Genomic DNA, 22,253 nt, shown 5'->3' with positions numbered 1-22,253 from the left:
TGTGTTAAAATTTGCTGAAAATAAGTGTTTGATTTGTGATGATTTTAATTCATTATAGTCTGATTCTGAGCAGCGTGTTTCTTGTAATAAACATATATCTGACTCACCAGATGGTTTGTTGAACCACTAGAGAAGCTGTCGTAGGAAGCTGTTTGGAAAAGGTCAGGCTATTTAGAAGAAATACTTGGCAGTTGATGGGATGAACCATCTTTCTCTTACAGAAGCCAGTCAGGAGAAGAGCAAAAACATCTTTTCCATGGAGAAAAGCTTTCAGTGTCCTTCTTTGCTCTTCTTTCAATGAAGAAATACTCTTCAGTTGTGATATTGCAGCATCTACTCTGACTTCTTTAGGAGCCACCATTGTGGTTTTAAACAAACAGTCTAAGGATGCTGAGATTATTGCCTTTTCTTTATTCCTTCATCCTCGGTTTTCAGATGATGAATGTTTGTGTCTTTGCATGATTTCTCTTGGATACTGGTCATTGAGTCCATAGTCCATTCCTTTGAGCTGCCCACCTCGTTGTTGAACCTTTACTTTTTGTTAGTAGTGTTTGAATTTTGCGATGATCGGCCGTGGCCGGTTATTATTGTTCTTCAGCGGTCGAATGTGGTGTCGTTGACAGTCTCTGTTTCCTCATTAATTGTGTCTATTTGGTACTGACAGTCTTCTTATACAGTACAGTATACAGTACTTGGATGATTGCGATTCTGGAGTTTGATGAAGGGCGGTAAGTTTATTTTCGATTGAATTGAGAATGATGTTACATCTGTGCAGCATGGTGCTTTCGGAGACGTGGATGGTGTTGCACCTGAGTCTCTTGTTGATTGGAGTAAAGCTGGCTTTTCCCTTTTTTGTGTTGTCTGCATTGTCCTGGTTCATGATAGAGATTCTGTTGAAGCAGTCGTCAATGTATTCTTCAAGATGGTCCGGGACACTTGATATTGTAGTCTGGTTTTTGAACGGAAAAAGGATAGAGATCTTTGTGTGGATCAGGACTCTAGCAGCTGGGGGCCGCCATCTTGGATCTTGCGTCTTCTCGTGAGAGTTGCATTCACAGTGACATCAGTCCCCCTCAGTTCAATTTTTCCTACATGACACATACTTTCTGCACTTAAAAGTTAGCCATTTAAGCTGCATGTCAGCCAAACACTTTTATGAATGTTCCACATTGTTACCGCAATGGATGCTGATATCACTGCACTGACGCCTGGCGGCACTGACGCCTCATTGGGTCGGCTGTCACCAATGACCCATAGCACATAGAGTTTTATAACTGTTGTGGATTTTCTCCACTTTTATAACCCGCCTGGAAGCGGAAAATAAGTGATGCCACCAGTAAATAAAATGAAAGGAAAAATGTTTGCAGCCGTCACAGCTTGATCACGGTCCTGTCAGAAAACCGTAAGGGTGTCGCCATGTTACTGTTAGGTCTATACAGCTTTAATCTATTGTATGCACTTTGAGGTTGTCTGGTACTGGCTTGTACCTTTTAGAAAGAAATAGAGAAACATTTTATGTTCACATCCCTAAACAAATCCTTTTTTTCCAGGATGTCCAGTTATCTGCACGAAAGACCATTTTACATCACAATCACACTTTATGTTTGTTTTTATATTGTTAATACATAAGGACAAAGGGACAAACCTATACATGCACATAAAGGAACAGAATAACAATACTACTAGCCAAAAACCAGTGGCGGGCCGTGCATTTTATACCTGGGCCTTCACTGCTGTCCTGCAGCTGAAACACAGCTACGGTTATTATTTGTTTGGTGTAAAAATGAAGCCAACACCTATAAATACACTATCTGCAAAGAATATGCCGAGAGTGTGTCTCTCTTCTCTGACTGCAGCTGGGACTGCTGCGCGAGGCTACTGTGAGACTGACCGCCTGTGAGTGTTTTGGGGTGGCTCACGGCAGCACCCGCTGCTCATTCACGACAGTGCAGAACGGTACGTGCTTTCACGTCAGAGTCAAAACACCAGAAAAGTCTCCAACAACACCAGAAAAAGTCGCTAGATTTGTCGCTAGTAGCTTTTGACAAAAAAAGTTGCCAAGTTGGCAACACTGGCACCAACTAAATGTGTCCCCGGCACAACATTGGATGTAACAATAGTTCCTATCACATATCAAACCAAACAAAAATCCATCTTCATAAAAACAAGTTGTACAAATAATAATATATAAACAAGCATATTAAAGCTACTGCAGATGTAAAAACAAAAGCAGTTCACTTACCAGAGCTGCTGTTCACTATTTAAAGACAAAGTCCATCCTCCTTTCTTTGTAAACAAAGAGTTTAATCTCACGGTTGTTCAGTACATCCGTGCATTTTAGTTCCAGTAATAAGTCCTTCTCGATTCATGGGCGCCAGTAAAGACAGTCGAGCCTCCCCAGTTGTATTTCTTGAATATGTTTTAATGCATTTGAGGGATGAAAATGTCCGCTCGACAGAGGCAGCAGATATTGGCATTGTCACCGCCCAACATGTCACGCTAACCCACTGACCAATCACGTATGGCTAGGCCAGCTAGCAGGCTCTGACATGTCAAAGAATACGCCCAACATGTCAAACTAAAGATCTGATTGGTTGAAGACTATGACAATCAACAATATTGTCCCCATTCACTTAAACTGCAAAGGGATTCACTTGTGAGTCTGCTGGCCTCGGGCCTCTCTTCTTACCTAGAGACACAGAGGTGAGATCTGATTGGATAAAAGCTCTACTTAAAACAAGATGCGCTGGAAGAGAGCAACAGAGGAAGACAGTAGCTGTGCAATGAGAAAATAAGATAATGGGGGAAAATATTAGAATACATGTAGTGTATTTGTGAAAAGTGCAGAAGTGCCAAAAACTGCAGTTCTTCGAATGACTACTTGAGGCTGGCTCAAAAAGCGAGTCAATCCTCAAAGAGCTTAAGATGCCCAACTTCACAGCAGAAACAAACATGTTTACAGCCTGGTGCAAAAAGTGCTTTTGGTCTCATAGCTAAGTACCCCGTTCCTGATAACTGTGCGGGGGGCAGATCTGCTGTGTCACCTGGCTCGCTTCAGTTCCACCAACAATCCACTTTATTGCCCATTTTTGAATTAGCTAGGGGTTAGGCTGTGTCGTCACTGCCAAGATGGCGAGGGCTGGGGGCCACCCACTTTGAGCTTCACAGCTGCTCTTCAGAAATCTATGGGTGATGTCACAGAGACTACGTCCATATTTTATACAGTCTATCGCTAAGACGTATCATCACAACCAGTTAAAATGTTTCAACTTGACCAGCAATTCCTGCTTATTTCTGGCTTTTATGTATGTACTTCATGAATATACAAACAAGAGAGTTTTAGCTAGGAACCTACTTTGTTGATGATAGTATTCTTTCTAGTCGTCCTATGAACATACTTGTACATCAACGGGATAAATACTGGGGCTGAGACCACTGTTTGGAGACTGGATAGCCTCTGTTATACGGTAATACCAGTTGGAGCATCACTTCAGTTAACTGAAGTAGCAAAATGATGATTCCTGAGATTCAGAGTAACTTCGATTTTGTCAAGGAAACTGCCTCAGTCCCAAAATCTGCATACAGAACATGACACAGAACATCCACATCATCAGTGGAAGATGGAGGACTGATCCAGCAGATGTTTAGTGGATGTTTCTGCTTGTTTGGTACCGGTTTACTTCAATGACCATAATCAAGTAACCGTGGCCACGCCTATAGTATGGTCTGAGGTTTACGTTGCTGTGTAATTGTAATTGTTCAAACACTTTAGGGTGTTGAAGTGTCATTTTCTTCTAACTTGTCACGAATCAATAGAAGCTTGTCTTCTCTGTGCAGCCTCCAAACAATGGCCCTCCTCCTCTGCCCAGCTCCTCCCTACCGGAGGGCTACTATGAGGAAGCAGTTCCTTTAAGTCCTGGAAAGGCTCCTGAATACATCACTGCCAGTGAGTGGATCATTTACAATGCACATCACTGATATAATGCTGACATCATCGCCATACATAAAGAAAGTAGTTAATGGACACAATACTGAAAATGAACAGTGAATTTATGTTTTTTTTTCTGGTTTTATGTTTACTTAACCAATAGCTTCTGCACCTCTCTCAGACTATGATTCAGACGCCATGAGCAGCTCCTATGAGTCGTACGACGAGGAAGAGGAGGATGGGAAGGGCCAGAAGATGCGTCACCAGTGGCCATCTGCAGAGGCGTCCATGGACCTGGTGAAGGATGCTCGGATCTGTGCATTCCTGCTGCGCAAGAAGCGCTTTGGCCAGTGGACCAAACTCCTCTGTGTCATCAAAGATAACAAACTGCTGGTGAGGGACACTTATGTACATGCCAGCACAATAAAGCACACTTTACAGGGTTCCCAGTGAAGATCTATGGACATACATGGTTACATAAAAGTTCTTAGCCCTTGTCCCTTTTTTCTCTCTCCAGTGTTACAAGTCATCCAAAGACCACACACCCCAGATGGAGCTGACCCTGACAGGGTGCAGCATCACTCACATCCCCAAAGACGGCAAGAAGAAGAAGCACGAACTGAAGATTGTCCACCAGGGAGCAGATGCCCTCGTGCTGGCTGTGCATAGCAAAGAACAGGCCGAGGAGTGGCTTAAGGTAACACAATGAACCCCAAAACCACTGTTAAATGTTTTACACTTCTCCTACCAGTTAATTCATAAAAAGAAAATCTGCCACCTTGTATGTGGATATCCAGTGCTGATGGTGAATGCAGTGGTGGGCCGTGCATTTATACCTGGGCCTTCAGTGCTGTCCTTCTGCAGTTGAACCACCTCCTAATAACCTCATTATGAAGCCACAGCTACGGGTTATTATTTGTTTCTAGGGGTGTAACAATACACGTATTCCTATTAAACCGTTCGGTACTGACCCCGGAACCATAACATTGTACCCTGGTGTGGCGCGTGTGTTCTGGGAGGCGCGCTAAACTACCGTAGCTTAGCAGGAAAACCAACAGCAGCATACAAGCTACACTCTCCCTGCAGCGTTTAGCTGTTCCCTACTGATTCAAGTAGGGCTAAAGCAATCGCTACACAATCTCCATTTCTCCAGACCATAATTCTTGCGTTGCAAAAGAAAACAGCCCAAACAGAGAATCAAATGTCTGACCCTAATCTCGCGCATGATGGGATGCTTAGTCATTAACGGACAATGCATGTAGTCAAAATCAATGTAATTAACACAATGACAAGAACAAACTCACAAGAACCAGTCACATATATTTACAACAAAGCATGACAAATAAATCCAGCAAATCTGCGAAGCTAAAACACGCATTCCACCACACACTGAAGAGCACGGGCCATTCAAATATTATTCACATCAGAGGGAACAATATTAACCATATCATAAAAACTACATCATAGACAAATTAACACAGTAGTAACGCTACTGCAGAGGTTAAAACACAAGAGCAGTTCACTTACCAAAGCTGCTGTTCACTTAAAGACAAAGTCCATCCTCCTTTCTTTGTTAATGAAGAGTTTAATGACATGGTTGCACAGAACATCGGTTCAGTTCAGTTCCAGTCAGAGGTCCTCCTGCAAACGTGTTTGTTGAGTTGTAGATCCACTCGGGTCTCCAAAAGTTTTCAAAAGCACCGTAGCTTGTAAGTGTCCTGTTGTGCTATGGTGTCGTGTTGCTGCCTTGGTTAGCGTAGCTCCAAACAGCTACAAACACCAAGACGCTCAGTTGCAAATTAAACGCATTCTTAGCCATAAAATGTGCAACACTTCTCTGACGCTGTCAGCCAAGAATACCGTTCATACAAATCCTTTTCCTGGCTGGGTCAGGGCTGCTAGCTGTGGGGTTTGCCGACCCTTTGATACGATGTCCAGCTTTTCTGGAAATGCCCTTCTTGAGAAATCCGTTTCTCCTCCTTCAGCCATTGAGTGTTAAAAAAATATTTCTGAGCCAGCCGCACGTTAATGCTGAAGTACTTGTAGGCTACCGAGGTAGCTCTGGCATGTCAAAGAATACGCCCAACATGTCAAACTAAAGATCTGATTGGTTGAACACTATGACAATCAACAATATCGTCCCCATTTACTTTAATCTGCAAAGTCTACCTAGAGGGCCTCGGGTCTCTATTCTTACCTAGAGACACAGAGGTGAGATCTGATTGGATAAAAGCTCTACTTAAAACAAGCTGCACTGGAAGCAGAGCAACTGAGGAAGACAGGAGCTGTGCAATGAGAAAATAAGATAATGGGGAAAGATATTAGAATACATGTAGTGTATTTGTGAAAAATTATTAAATTATAAAATAGCTATCATTTTGTGATTCTGTTTAGGCCAGCAGAGAAGGCTTTGCTGGCCCTGACGCCCACCACCGGGTAAATGTAGTCCACTGAAGAAATATCTTCCCCAGTGTTATATTGACAGAGAAAGCTGCGCACAAACTGCAAGTTTGCTACTTCTGATATACTGTATGAACAAAATAAACGGCCTCACTCAGCATAAAAATGGCTGAATATCCGAGTCAGCCAAAACACTGTAAAATGTGCACTGTAAAATGTAGACTGTGAAAAACCATGTCCATAACATCTTCTCCTTTCATATTTATGGAGGCCTTTTTTGCTGTTGGAAACGTAACACAAGCTCAGAGAAAAAGGACGTTTTTGAGCCACATTGCGCCCCACAGCTACCAAAGCTGAAATAGCACTCTGTAGTTCTTCAATATACCAAGTATGACTCTATCGCCTCACAAAAGAAAAAGGATTGTACAGCTGGGCCCCAGAGAAACAGAACGTCAGTAACAACTGCAGGTGTTTTTGACACTATTTACCTCATTCAGATAAGAGATAAGGTTGAAAATCTTCCCTTAAATGGAGAAAAAGAATAGTCTGAACAGAGAAGTGTTTCCATGCTGCTAAATAGAACAGTGCTCAAGTAACTGAGCCAGAAAGTTTTTTCTTAAACATTGAAACAGCAGTTGACAAAAGATGACTTAGATGTGCAACAAACGATTTCAAGTATCACCACCCTCCATGGTTAATGGTTCGTAATGCTTCATTTCATAAATATAGTCAATCACATGACAAAACAATCTGCACTCAATGTTCACCACTTGTTCTGGATCGTTCAGCCATATCACTTGGTCTTCATCAGCAGATGAATATCTGACAGTGAAGCTCAACTTTTAAGCCAACATAAAAGAGAGGAAAGCGCTTTACAGTTTTGTGACTTAACAAACTTCATCGCTGATGAAGACCATGTGATTGTGGTCAAAGCTCCAGGACAAACGACTAAGTGGCCTTTGAGTGGAGTTCTCAAATTAGTTAAGTTTATGTTTTATTTTATTAAGTTAAACATTAAGACCCATTTTACCATATAAAGTGGTGTTAACAGAAGCTGTTAAGATTTTTGGACGATTTAATTATATCCAATCATTTCTAAACAGCTAAATAGCTCTGTGGTAATATTGAAATTAATTCTTCATTCTAATTGGTTGAATCTTGTTCGGTGCGATTGGAAAACACCAGAAGAATAGACAGCTTTGACTGCGTTACAGTTTATTTAGGTTATTCAAAAGTCACTAATTTCACCGTAGTGGTTGTTCTACCAGACAAAAGTTTGTAATATTTCACAATTTTTTTTAAACATCTTTTTTGACCAAAACAGCCTTTTTAAAGAATGATGTCACCAGTGGATATGATTGTTGAACAGTGAAGAGACCTAAAACCTTGTGAGCTGTTATAACTTGACCCACAGCCTCATGTGGCTGATTGCATAAAGTAGAGAGCTTTCTACGGTACAACGGTGTCAGTGGTACTCACCACAGATCATTGTAGCAGAGTTCAGACTGGGCTGAAGTTCTTGGGATCGGCCTGAAGGTTTCATTTGGGATGTTGTTGCCAGGGAGGTAAAATTAGATGCTCTGTAACTTTCATTTAGCTGCTAGTATTAGGAGTAAAGGGTGTAGCTTTCAGTGTGAGAATAGCTTGGCTTTTGTTCTTCAGGATGGACCTTTTTCCTGATGTTGTCTGACTACGTGGTTTGTTCTGAACAGGTGGTTCTGCTGGTTGTTTGGTTTGTAGCTTTCCTCTGATCTCTCAGTTTATCACACATTCTCTTTCTGCCTCTCTAACCCTGTCTCCTCTTTTGCTCTATTATCTTTCCCTCTGGCTGCTCAACAAGTCTGCAAAACAAACACAGCCTCCCGGCATCAATTAGGCGCTGGTGCTTTTTTCATTACTCACTGAGGGTTGTGTTAAAAAATAAAGTGTGGAGCAAGTTTGCCACTCACACCTTTGGTGGAAACACCAGTGTTATTATTGGCAGTGGTTCTGTCTGTCTTTTTCTCATTTCTCATTGTTTATGGCTGTCAAGACACAAATATTAAAACATTTTGTGTTTTACTTCTTGATTCAATGTTCTGCTTTGTAACAAAAGGTGTCTTGATTAGCTGAGGTAGGTAACCAGACTGGAAATTGAATCATATTATAAACATTTTGAACTGATACCACCATGACAGTCAGGGTTTCAGGGTGTGTAGTGGTGTGTCTCTGTATCTGTGTTTGAATATTTTGTCGCTAGGACCACTCTTTTTTGTCCATCTCTCTGGAACGTGTCTTCTACCCAGGAGGCATGCAACTCCAATAACAGTAATTCTTGCATTTCTTATTACCGTTTTGGATAATGGAAATAAAGATTTGTTACAACATTGCCCACCCCTGTTGAATCAGCCTGCCAACAGTGTGTCCTCTTGACAAAAGTTAAGGCACGTGAAATCCCATTTAACACATTGAGATGAGGGACGGAAAGAGGAAGAGCTGGTAAAGATTAAGTTGTAAAGGGATGGGAGAGAATGCAAGGTGGGGAAAAAGAAAGGAGAAAGAGAGTAATGAAAGGAAGAGAAGAAAGAAGTAGGAAAGGATGCTAAGAGAGTACCTGGGTGAGAGTTTCAAAAGCCCGCTAGGTACAGGAATGATTCTGCTGCTGGTGTGTTTGTGGGATACCCATTTTCAAACTGTTTCCTTACCAATCCTCTTTTGGAAACAATCTATGTATTTCTCTGCATTCCTCTCCTTCATCTCCCAGTTGCCCTCTGCTACAGTTTGACCTGATTCTCTTCTTGTCTGACTGGTGCAATATCTTCCTTCCTAACTTCTCTTTTGTTGTCCTTTTTCTGCACTAAGTTTGGGGAAAGTAAGTTGTATGTTTACTGTTTGTGTATGAACAGCTTATATGCTCAAGTGTGCTTTCAAACGCTTCCTTGACTACCCAGAGTTTCTCATTGTCCATTGCAAACTGACATGCATGGCCATCTTTGGAATGCCACTATATTGGAATTTACTTAATTATTATTGTTATAGGGACAGGTATATAGCATTATCCAATTCCACATACTGTACCACAGCATTTAGGATACACAAAAACTCAATGATAAAACAAACAATGATACCTTAGATCAGGGGTCGGCAACCTGCGGCTCCCGGAGTCTACATCCACACTAACACGTTTTAAACGATCTCCGTCCACACGGCGTTTCAGCATCGTTTTCGAAATGATCTCCGTCCAGACTTAAACGCCTGAAATCGAATATCACGTGACTATTCACGTATACTGGGCATCAATGTTCCCTCTAATTTTTCATGTGTCTGGGCATACACACAAGCTCCCTGAGCACACTGAGGACCACTGTGAGCAACATCAGATGTGCACGCTGTGGCCACACACCAGTATCACACCTGTTCAAAACCTTGGATCATAGCAAGTTACATGGCTTATTAAAATAATCAAATTACAGCAGCAATTTTCACTAGTTTACTTTTAATATAAGTGATTTGACAAACTTTAAAGGAAAAAGACAAAAATCTTGTTGTTCATGAGATGTGTAGTATGTTTTATGTGAGAGTCCTGCTTGGCCATGGGAAGAGTCCTGCTTTGGCCTGTGTGAGGTCCTGTTGTGGCCTGTGTGAGGGTCCTGTTCTGGAAGAAATGATACATATACACCTTTCAGACATAACATTTTGTTCACATTAAAACATTCACATTTTGCACAATGACGTGTGCTGTAGCTTGTGATACAGTGTAAATTCCTGTAACTCTGTCTGTAAAATATGTAATTACTCAGTTTTTTATTATCATTTCTACTACCCATAAATTATCTAATAGTAACATAATTTAATGATTAATATCCATAAGTAAAAAATCTTAATAAATGTCACTAGAATATGCACAAATCTGACTTAAATGTTACCTTATTTTTCACGTCTGTCCTTCTCACTTCTCCAATGGTTGTACACTTTGTCCAGGTTGATGGCTTCGTCTGCTTCTTGCTTTGACTTTATGCGCATCAGCTGGTCCAAATGTGCCACTTCAAGACGATTTCTGGATGCTGTTTTGATTTAATTTTTTGTTTTTTCTGCTGAATGTGACGCTTGAGGTAGTCCAACTTCCATTCAGTCCACATTTTTCCCTCGGAAAACTCATTTGCTACTTTAGCTTCGCTGCATGTTTTGCAGAGTAGACCCTTCTCACTCGAAAAAGAAAACATCTCACCCAGTTTCACCGCTTGTTCTTCTATTTGAACATACTCCGACAGCCATTCCATCTTAAAAGAACCACATTTCTTTTTTCCAATGGCTTGGTGAGTGGATGTGTCGCTGCCCGTTCGTTTCGCCATGATAAGGGGTTAGCATTTGCGTCTCGTAACTCCGCCGCACTGTTGTTAGCTAGCTAACCTGCACGGCGCGAATGGGCAGGGCAATAGTGTCAATGCTATGATTGGCTGCGTAGCGTAAGTGAACCGAATCGTATCATTGGCTGGACACCTGTCACTCACTGAGTTACGTTGCAAAATAGTACAGAAAACAAAATTATTATTATTATTATTGGTTTAATTGATTAGATAAGATTAGGACTAATATTAGATATTAATTAATACGTTTATGTTGAATTTTATTTTATGCGCTGCATAGATTTTCTTGTGCGCTGAGACTGTGCGAGCAGTGCGCGATTGCTCAAGCGCGCAGCTTAGAGGGAACATTGCTGGGCATGCAGGTGGGTGCCGGTGTAAACAGGAAGTAGATTAGTTGCTCAAAGCCGCTAACGTGACTTCAGACGGCCGCTCCGTAGGTCTGATAACGCCGCTGGACACGCTGCTCGCTAATCACTCCAATAACAGCTGCTTCCTCTGCAGAAATGCAGACTTTAACTAGACAACATCTGCTAGTAAAGACAACAAGGTCAGTAATACCTGACCTTAAATAAAAATGTTTTAATATTTTGTCAACTAAAATGTGCTACACATCCTATTATGCCTGTCAAGCGCTTTTCCCTGCAGGTGGCTCATCATGATTTTCAGACCCCGCCCTTGGTAAACTATCAATGGATAAATCCAAAAAAGAAAAGTCACGGAGGAAAATAGAGAGTTTAATTCTGCGTGGATGTATTCATTTGCTTTCACTGCCAACGATACTGGCCTACCTGTATGCTTGATATGTGCAAAAAATGTAATGTTGAAAGTCACTTCCAGAACAAACACAGCATTCGCTGAAAAGTATCATGCGGTAGATGAGCGAAAAAGAGCGATTTCTCAACTGCTGCAGCAAACTGAGTAAGTTTTTTTCTCCTCTTCATAAGAGTTTGATATTGTTATAACAGGTAAAATTGCAATAAAATGTCAATAATTGTCTTTATTCTTCTTCATAAATACAACAAACTATAGTTGTTGTATATATAATATAACTATATATAAAACTTTATAAGCTGTGATATCAAATAGCTTTTGTGGCTCCAGACAAATTTTATTTGGTGGAAAATAGGGCAAAGTGGCTCTTTGGATAGTAAAGGTTGCCGACCCCTGCCTTAGATTGACCAAACAACTCAATGACAAGCACCAGATCATTCATGACTACATCTCTGATTTTAAGGTTATGTGGCTCAGGAGTTCTACATATTGATCCCTCCAACAGAAGAAGACTTCTGTCTAAATGAGGATAGATGCACCCTGTGTTACTGAGCCAGGATGCCAGACAGGTATCCCCATGTCGCTGAGCACTGTAGGAGCCTGGTTATTCAGGTTTATTGACCCTAACCCCTTTTCTATCACTGCTGTTGGCTATCTAATAAAGGCACTGAATGCCCCAAAAGAGAAAAATCATAAGAAGAATAACAAAGTATGCTCATTCACTCCAAAAGAAAGGCAATAACTAAAAGTACTGTCCATGGCCCTTTACTCTAATTTAACTTTGAACATAATAACAATAAATAGGGCAGCTATTCTGCAGCACAAATCCCATAGGCATACAGCCACAATACATAGAGAAAGGAACAAATAAAGATACAATTACAACAATTTAAAGGATTTAAGGGGATCTATTGGTAGAAATCTAATAGTTGTATTTAGAACTATGTTTTTATTAGTGTATATCACCTCAATCTAAGAATTTTGTTTCCCTTACCTTAGAATGAGTCCTTCATATCTACATAGCGAGTGAGTCCTCTTCACATAGTCTGCCATGTTGCACCGCCATGTTTCTACAGTAGCCTAGAATGGACAAACCAAATCTGGCTCGAACTAGAGCATTTCACTTTTACGTTACCTGAAGGCCACTGTAGTTTCAAGACGTGTTTGGAAAGGGCGGGATGAGCGGAGGAGTGATCAGTTGATTGCAATCTGCAGCCTCACCACTAGATGCCTTGAAATGCTACACACTGGTCCTTAAATAAAGACCCGCAGTTTTCATGCATCAATTGTGTTTGATGTCAAAAGCCAATGGCAAATTTACGACTGAGCATGAAGAATGATTTTTGATCATTTTTATGGAGTTTTTTTAATGTATTTGTTGTGTTATAGTTTTTATGGAGCACCCACAACTACTGCACTCAGTCCCACTATCTCCTCACGTTTGATTTGTAGCACATCATCAGACCTACGTAGCACCCCAGTCTGGCAACGTAGCTCTCCAGTGGAAGATAGACATGATGTTCCATCCCACTCTCCGGCCTCTGAGCTGCTCTCAGAGCCAAACCCATGGAGCCACAGTCTGTCATTTCCCCCTGCAAAACCCAATTATGCTCCTTCCAAGCCAAAACCAATGAGCTGAAGAGCTCTGCAAGGCCAGAGACGGTTCAGACTGCTTGTGTAAATGATGAGGTTGTGTGTGTGTGTGTGTCAGAGAGTGCATTAGCCGACTTGCACACGTGGTGGTTTGACTGAAATCTCATTTCCCGCTGCCCACCCCTCATCTACAAACACCCCTAGGATTGGCAGATCTGATGCTGGGTTGCCAGATCTGAAGTCCAATGAGGTCACGGTAATGCATACTGGCGCCCCGTCCAGAGCCCTGCGGATCTCATTCACCCCTACTGGACCTTATTGCTTAAGGATTCCATGGACATTGTAAAACTCTGTGGTGTCTAATGTGTGTAGCAGACCCCCCCCCTCCACCAACTTCTACACCACATGCATGCACGCTCTCTACCTCCTGTAGTTACTCCACTGCATGGTCTGCATTGCCTTGTGATCCCTTGAGGGAGTTCACTGTACATGTGGCCTGCATTACTCCAGGCATGCTTTCCAGGCTGAAGCAATGAGCTGCTTAATTATGTAATAAGGGATCCACCCATGTGTTCTGATCACGGTAAGGACCTAACATTCCACCGGCCCTGTTAGACACGGCAGTGTACAGATTGAATCACTTTGTCTAATGTGAACAGTAGCCTCATTAGCTAACACTGTACTATCTTGTGTTTTCCAGGTGATGAGAGAGGTGTGTGTTAATGGGAGTGTAGACTTGGATAGAGCTGGATCTGGATCACCAGTTCACAAACCCGAACTGGAAAAGGTAAACACAATTCCTATCTTTCCACCATGCTGTCCAAACTTATGTACATTCTGGTGTATCTGGACCCAAACACCACGCTGTCATAAGAGGACTGTTTTTACAGATTAACAAGTCCAACACAGTTTCGGTTCAGAGTAGTTCTAAATCAAGGCCTTTAGTCTGCCTTCTCAGCCAACAAAAAGGTATTCCAGATCTCAACTGATTTTTTGATTGTTCGTTATTTATGACTTTCCCTTTTTTTAAATTTACAATTGGTATTTTTAAGATAAAGCAGCAGAAAGTGAGGCATTGACCACTTTGGGGGTAGCAGAACAAGCTGTAATCACAACATTGACATATTTAAGGTTGATATAGTGAACATACTTAGCTAACAGTTTACACATCAAGCTGACACAGTGTAGATTTTTTATTTTGCACAATTCAAACAATACAATTTTAAATAATCAAACATAACAGATAAATGAATATCACAGTGCAGGAAGAGACAGAAAGCCAACTGGGCTTATTTGAAGCCTCCACCTATATAATATTAAAATGTTACTAAATTACAAAGATAAAATGAAATATGCATAAGACATTACATTACAACAAAACAAAGAAAGAAAGAAAGAAAAGAAAAAGAAAAGTGTAACATAAGCATTCATTTGGATTCAAGTTTGTGTCCACCTCATGAATCTATGTCCAATATTCACTCTCCTATTTGTCACTATAAGTGACTCTTTTTATATTAGTCATCGGATTAATTGGCAATATATGACAATATGGATCAGTGCAGCTTAAGGTGTAACTTATATCACAAGTAATGAAAGTGAAACCAAAATAGAATTAATAAAGGATTCAAAATAATTCAGATTTCATAAGAGGACTTGATGCAAGATTCAGATTTTTTTTTAAGTTATCAAATCCCAACACGATTGTGTACCGTATGTCCCAGTAAAGGACTGTTAATTCTTGTGAACCTGAGAGGAAATAGAGGATTTGTTTTTCTTGTCTCGTCTTCCTCACATGTCAATGATGGCTAAATTGGATCTTGTTGTACTAGACCAGGGGTGGCCATCCAGTCAGAGACTAAGAGCCACATTTTTTACTGTGTTACCGCAAAGAGCCACATCATACACATGGGCACACATGAACATCACCCCATCCCTTCCTCACACACACACACACACACACACACACACAGACTTCTGCTCAGCCAGATCTATTGTAAATGTCACACACCAACATGATAATGACAGAAATTGACTCCTACAGTACTAAGACCACAGGCCAGTCATTTTCAACAATGAACATTGTGTGCACTGTCTCACACACAAACTCTCAGTTCAACCAAGTCCACAAACAAAAATATAATAATTTACAATAGCGTTTTTCTTTTACTATGCATGTTGCTTAGTGGGACTTCTGGCATTCCTTGCCTTGAACAATCCTCTTCAAATCTGGCTCGTATTCCGTTGTTGCCACTCGAAGCAATTCTTTCACATGGGTGTCAGTCAGAACAGATCGATGCTTTGATTTCACGTGTTTCAGGGTAGAAAACACAGACTCGCAGATGTATGTTGACCCAAACATTGACAGTATCTTAAGCGCAGCCCGTTTGACATTGGGGTATTTTTCCATTGGCACACTTTTCCAGAACTCAATGGTCCCTTCCCTGAAAGCAGGTTTCAGTTGGTCCTCCTCACAAAGATCGATCATCTCCAACTCAGCCGCGGCCTCATCTGTGACTAGCGGGGCTTTCAAACAGTCCGTCTCCGCATTAAATAGTCCTTGTCCTTCTCTTCCATGACCAGTTTCACGGCCTTTTGACAGCCACCTCACAGTGCAGGTCACCTGGAAGCCCTTGGTCCAGCTCAGCGATGAGATTCTTGAGTTGCCTGTGGTTAAGCGCATGTGTGCGGCTGTAGTTGACGATTTCCATCACAGGCTTCATGACGTTTAAATTCAATGATTTAGACACGAGTTGCTCCCTGTGGATGATGCAGTGGAAATTCCAAAACTCTGGAAGTGTTTGGTCAGCTTTGCACAGCCCCACAAGCCCGTTCACAGATCCGATCATGGCTGGCGCTCCATCCGTGGCTATTGCAGTTAGTTTCGGTGGGCAGATTTGCTTTCGCAAATGCAGCCATCATTGTTTCTTTCACATCTATGCCACAGGTTCTGTCTTTTAATGGCACAATATCAAGCAGTTCTTCTTTGATCACACAATCGTTTGACACAGACCGTGCAGATATTGCCAACTGAGGCTGTCTTGTATGTCACAACTCTCATCCAATGCGACACTAAAATACTCACATGCTTGAAGGTCAGAGTGCAACTGTGATTCAATAGCCGTGTTAATGTCTGATATTCTGTGTTCAACAGTGTGGCGGGACAGTTGGACTACTGGGAAACTTTGCGGTATTTTCATCTCACGCACATGCGCGTTTGATGAAAATACCGTATTGAACTCAAGCGAAGCGAAACACGCACATTAAAAAAAACACAAACACAAACTTCGATATGAACGTAAGAGCCGCATGAAACCAGGCAAAGAGCCGCATGCGGCTCGGGAGCACATGTGTGTGCCTTCATATCTATATGTGTGTTTAAGGATGGAAAATTATGACAAACTGCTCCCAACTTGACACAGCAAACACCAGCCCAGCCTGAACTATACCATTTTGCAGATGCTTTTAAGGATTTGTACAATATAGTTAGACAGCTGTGTGCGTAATTGACGATGTCAACTTGTGTTTTTTTCTGTATGAAGAAGTATAGTTTTGTTAACTTTGTACCTTCTTGTGCCTCCATTCTTCTTCCTCTGTATGGTCTCCCTAACTGCCAGAAGGCCTCGTGTGACAGACCGAGCTCCGATGGTGAAGCCACTCATGAGAACGGACAAAGCGACTGCAAGGACCAAGGTGAGTCCACAGCAGCAATAACTACACAATCTGTAACATTTTCTGGGAAATAAACATTCAATTTTCATTGAATGTATAGCCCAATATCACAAATCACAAATTTCCCACAGAGGGCTTTACAATCTGTACAACATACGACGTCTGATCCTTGGACCATCACATTGGAGAAGGAAAAACATCTGTTGCAAACAGATGAGTGAATCACATCCTGTTCATGAGTGCGTTTTAGTTTTTGTGGTGAACACAAAATGTCTGGAAGGAGTGTCCTGGGAAAACCCCTCTCTAGTCCATAGGAAATGATGATTCCTGGTTCATTAAAATCAAAAGAAGAAGAAGAACTGGGAAGTTAAAATGAGCAACAATAGCAACCATAGAGGAGGTACCATGTAGAGGCAACAGGAGAGATGTCAGTATGCCAACCACACTGTTGTATTGACACTTAAGTGAATGGCATTCAAATATATAGTTTCCTGCAGTGTTTTTATAGCAGAGGCAGTCTGTCCCGCCTGAAATTAAGGCTGCCTCAACTACCATCAGAAAATGAGAGAGTAACAGCTATGTATATATGTTAATCTTGTGCGTTGGGCCACGGCTAAACAATCCAAATTCCAGGTCCACTAGCTTTTTCCAAAGCTTTCAACTATGTCAATTAGCAATTTCCAGAGCTACCGCTAGCCGTCGCTGCAGCTGGCAGTTTTTTTTACCTGCCACATGTGTAGGGTTGCCAACGTTCACAAGTAACAATACAGAACGGCTGCAGATGGACATTGGCGGGGTTTTTTTTTTTTTTAAATGTGTTTTGTTTAGAAGGCCAAAAGTAACTTGTTGATTGTGTGATAACTTGTGTTCGATCGGCTCCTGAACGCCCCATCATAAAACACTGCAATCACACAGTGCTGTGTTTTAAATACCATTAATGTGAGCCCTAAAGTACAGGACTAATAGTTGAGATAAATGAGGGGTAGGACATTATCAATATTGTTGTTTCTTTACTTATTCTCAATTTGGACCCAGTTCTAAATGGTGAGATATTCCAGCTGCTGGATTCATGTGACATGGGTTTTACATGGACATGGTGTTCCCCTGTTGAACTGGACGCCAAAACAAAGAGATGTGGGTGAAATAGTCTCTGATTGTTTACCGTTTGTTTACTCAGCAGGCAAACTTCCTTGTGGAGAGAAGTTTCATTTTACTTGTCAGCTCAGTTATTTAGATTGCCAACTCAATTTAACACTTCTTTTTTCTTTGTTAAGATTCGTGCATTTTCCCAACATAATGTCTGAAACTGATTTCCCACTAGCAGTTCATTTTCCAATCCATTTGGGGGTTTTGGAGTCAGCACAAAGCTGTGATTTATGGACTTGGATGTGTCATGTTTATGTGTCATTTTTGTGAAACTAAGGGCAATGTAGAAATGGGATCAGCAACAGTCTCCCAGACGAGCTTTGTTAATCATATAAACATATTGATATACTTCTCCAGGGAGGAAGGTCTGGACCTTTCTGGCCTCTTACATGTAGAAATATATAGAACCATCATTCAGTATGCAACAGTCGTCATTCTCGCCCTCCCAGTATGGACTTGCGCTCCCAGAGGAGGAAAACAAAAGTAAAAAGTGCCATTGGCTCATCCACCCAAAGATTTTTTCACTGAAATGCTGCTGACTGGGTATTGTTTACCTGCTTTCTTGCGACAGTGTGGTCGATATATACATTTGGTAATTTCATCAATGCTTTATGGGTGCATGTTCTTCTAAATACGAAAGCTTATGGCTTCAGCTATTGCCTACAACAGGGGGTAGTGAGGGGCCAATGTGCTATTAGTAGCGCTAACAGCAAATGCTATCTAGTAACTTTACCGCCAGTGCCCACCTTAAATGAATAGTGAGATTTGTGGGATCAGCGGCATATTTTGTGCTACAGTGACATGTTTTGCTGACTTGTTCCGATGTCTCAATGTTGGGTTTGCAGACGGAATCTGGTTTGGATCTGTGATTTTGTATCGACATAGCTGTATCTCTGACTCTTTCGTAGGTTTTCTGATATATACTAGTTAATCTTCACACCTTTACACCTATAGTGACACTGATTACACCACTTAAGAGCTGTCACATGATGGAAGTCTGGACAAAGGCACTTTGGCTTGGTCTTATATAACATTTCCTATGTGAGCCTATTTTTTAACCCTGAATCTTCTAAGTTCCTTTATTGTCATTCAGTAAACACATCAGATTTGTCAATGAAATAAAAAACGTAGCTCTTGGTCTTACTTCAGTCATTCCCTCATTGAGGGAAAACCCTCTTTTCAACTCAATCAGCCACATTCTTTCCATGGCTGGTAACAAAAGGAGCTGATGTACTGGGGTCAAATTTACCTTCTCTGAAGGGAAACATTATAATAATTCCTCCCTTTTAAAAATGTTTAAATCACTTTCACATCTGCTTTCCGCCCCAGGACGCCATTTGTGTGTGAAGTGCGTTTTATATTTGGAGAAAAACCCTTCGAGTGAAATTGAGTGCAGACAGCTTCCTATTTGATGAAGGCAGTCGCCATTGGCTTGGACTACTATTCATTAGTAGAGTCTGATTTGTGTGAGATATTGTATGTGTGCAAACCTGCCCTGATCATTAAATAGAGTTTGTTTCTGAGGTGCATGTGTGTCTAGAATCACGTCTTGGTATGATGACATCAGTGGAGGGGAACACTTCATATAATCCTCCCCAGTTCTTCTCCACTTTAGAACAAGAAGAACAAGAAGACAGACAGACAGAGAGACTCAGACATATCCTCATTAAACCTAGCTTACTCGACTGAAGCCCTCCCTCCAGCAGGATGTGTGTGTGTGTGTCATTACTCTCCCTTTCTTTTTCTCTTTGGGTATAAACTAGGCCAGTTAAAATCAGCCCATGCTGGGATTGCAAACTGAACCTAATTCACCAAGAAAGAGCTTTAGAACCCACAAGGCTCTGATTAAACCGAATGCATGTCATTCTGAACTCTTGTTTGTAGAGCCTAGAGTTGGTCCTTCTCTTCTGTTCTTACAGTATTGCCAAAGCATCCACACATAATCCAATCAACATAGATGAACACATTACATCTCTCTTGTGGTAGAGCACATTAAGTCAGCAGGGATCCTTCATGAAGGATATCACGGTGTTTTACTAATATCCCCTTCATTTAAAGTCATAAATTCAATTCGTAATCGCTCTCTCTCTCTCTCACACTGTCTCTCTGAGTGGAAGGAGGTGTTTGAGAGTGATAAATAGCGATTTTTCTATCTTTTTCTTCATTGGGTAATGGTGTATATGATAGTGTAGTTTAGTGTGTAGGGTTCACAGGATTTGTGTGTACATTTGGGGGGTTTTAGGGTCTTTGTTTGTGTGTGTGTTTGTTTGTGTGTTTGTTGTCGCGCGCTGGTCGGCGTGCTAAGAGCCAGCATGGGCCTGACCGAATTAACCAGGAAACACGGCGTGAAGATGGCGCTGTGTTTCGCGTGTTCAGTGGAGGACTTCAGCCTGGCAGTGGGGGAGCTTGCCGGCCACAGCTGCGTGAAGTCTGCAGTGCGGATGAACAATGCTGTGGTCATTTTTTTAGATAGCTTCAGAGACTGCGGAAGTGGTGTTGGAGTGCGGGGTCGAGGTGGGCGATAACTTCCTACCTGTTTATCCTCTCAGCTCACTGGCAGGAAAAGTCACTGTCTCCAACGTTCCAACGTTTATTATAGATGAGGCAATGAGACTTTGACTATGTCATTTTTGCAAAGACTGATTACTTTAAATGTTTCAGTTGTGGAAAAGAGGAACATCAGAGTAGAGCTTGCCCCGAGAAAAGCGGCTCTCATAAAGACCAGAACCAGAAAGGTACTGAGGAGGGCAGAGGGGACAAGCAGGACAGACAGGAGGGAACAGGTGGGGCCCAGGAGGTGAGGGTGGGGACAAGTGGGGCCCAGGAGGTGAGGGAAGAGGGGACAAGTGGATTACAGGAGGAGGGGACAAGTGGGGTCCAGAGGGTGAGGGAGAGTACTGGAAGACAGGTAGAGACAGGTAGTGAGGTTGACATGGAGGGAGACGAGGAGCAGAAAGGAAGGAAACAGTGGAAACTCACAGGCCATGGAGGAAGATGAGGAGCAGCTCAAAGTTCCTCGGCTGAAGAGAAAAAAAGGGGGAAAATAGTGGAAATTCACAGGCCAAAAAAGTGGCAACGACAGCAAGTATAGGAGCAGCTGAGTGTGAGCCCAGTCTGGAGAAAGACTCTGAATCCAGTCTGGAGAAAGACGCTGCTGCTTAAAGTGAGCTCTCTGAACACGAGGCTGGCAGCTGTAAGGACTCTGAAGGCTACAGCATGGAGGAGATACAGGAGTATCTGAAGAGAAGCAAGAACGTGAGAGGAGCCAAAGTGGAGGACTACCTCTCTGACAAGGAGAAGCTCTCCAGCTCGGCCAGATGGCACATGAGATGCAAGGACAGAGGAGGTCTCACGAAGCAGGAAGGCTTCAGACTGAAGAAAATTGTTCAGACAATGAGGAAAGAGATGAGCAATGATGGAGCCAAGTAAAGAGTGGCAACGAAAGGAAGTATAGGAGCAGCTGGAGTCCAGTCTGGAGGAGGACTCTGAGTCCAGTCTGGAGGAGGATGCTGAGTCCAGTCTGGAGGAGGATTCTGAGTCCAGTCTGGAGGAGGACGCTGGTACTGACAGTGAGCTCTCTAAAGACAGGGCTGGCAGCCGTAGGAGCTCTGAAGGCTACAGTGTGGAGGAAATAAAGGGTTATCTGCTGAGGACTAAAAATGTAAAAGGAGCTAGAGTGGAGGACTACTTATCTGACAAAGAGAAGCTCTCCAACTATGTCTGGGTGTGGCCGTGGCTCACTGGGTAGAGAGGGTCGTCCGGCAACCACAAGGTTGGCGGTTCAATCCTTGGCTGCTATGTGTCCTGTGCCGAAGTGTCCCTGAGCAAGACACTGAACCCCTAACTGCTCCCCGGCCGCTTCTCAGCAGCCCACTGCTCCCAATAAGCTCGGGATGGGTTAAATGCATGTAAATGTATATGACAAAAAAACCTTTAAACTGTCAGATCACATATAAGCAGTAAAGACAGAGGAGGTCTCACAAAGCAGGAAGGCTACAGACTGAAGAAAATAGTTCAGAAGATAAAGAAAGAGCTGAACAATGATGGAGTTAGTTGTGAATAAGGTCTCACAATCTAAGTCAAACACAAGTTTCTGTTTGTTGTTTTTTATTTATTTAACCGTTTTAAATGTAAAGAGACTGGAGCCCACGTGCTCACTACACTGGCTGCTTCAGGAACCGCTGGTGAACAGAGCCAGGATGGACATCCAGGGCGGCACAACTCAGGTCTGAGCAACATGCTGTGCTCCTCTGGGACCACCACCCTGAGGGCACTGGTGGAGGTAACTGTTCCTGGACTGAGAGACGCACCTGCAGTGGCTTCTCTACTCGCACTGAATTCCATCCGGCAGAGCAGGAGGATCCTGCGCAGGTTGGCGGAGAGACTGACGGAGGACGAGG

The 22,253-nt window shown here is 42.3% G+C and overlaps 1 protein-coding gene across 1 annotated transcript in view; it reads left to right on the top strand.

Annotated features, from left to right (window-relative positions):
• Window positions 1-22,253, top strand: part of afap1 (actin filament associated protein 1) — a 95,383-nt gene that overhangs the window by 42,376 nt on the left and 30,754 nt on the right. Inside the window, exons 4-10 of the mRNA XM_079295920.1 lie at window positions 3,838-3,946; window positions 4,110-4,321; window positions 4,446-4,625; window positions 13,739-13,825; window positions 16,653-16,728; window positions 20,230-20,367; window positions 22,029-22,135. Coding sequence (XP_079152046.1) covers window positions 3,838-3,946; window positions 4,110-4,321; window positions 4,446-4,625; window positions 13,739-13,825; window positions 16,653-16,728; window positions 20,230-20,367; window positions 22,029-22,135 — 909 coding nt within the window. The remainder of the gene's footprint in view (window positions 1-3,837; window positions 3,947-4,109; window positions 4,322-4,445; window positions 4,626-13,738; window positions 13,826-16,652; window positions 16,729-20,229; window positions 20,368-22,028; window positions 22,136-22,253) is intronic.

Source organism: Melanostigma gelatinosum, assembly GCF_949748355.1.
Source record: "Melanostigma gelatinosum genome assembly, chromosome: 23".
NCBI lineage: Eukaryota > Metazoa > Chordata > Actinopteri > Perciformes > Zoarcidae > Melanostigma > Melanostigma gelatinosum.
The sequence above is the reverse complement of the archived record's forward strand: the minus strand, read 5'-3'. Positions and strand labels throughout refer to the sequence as shown.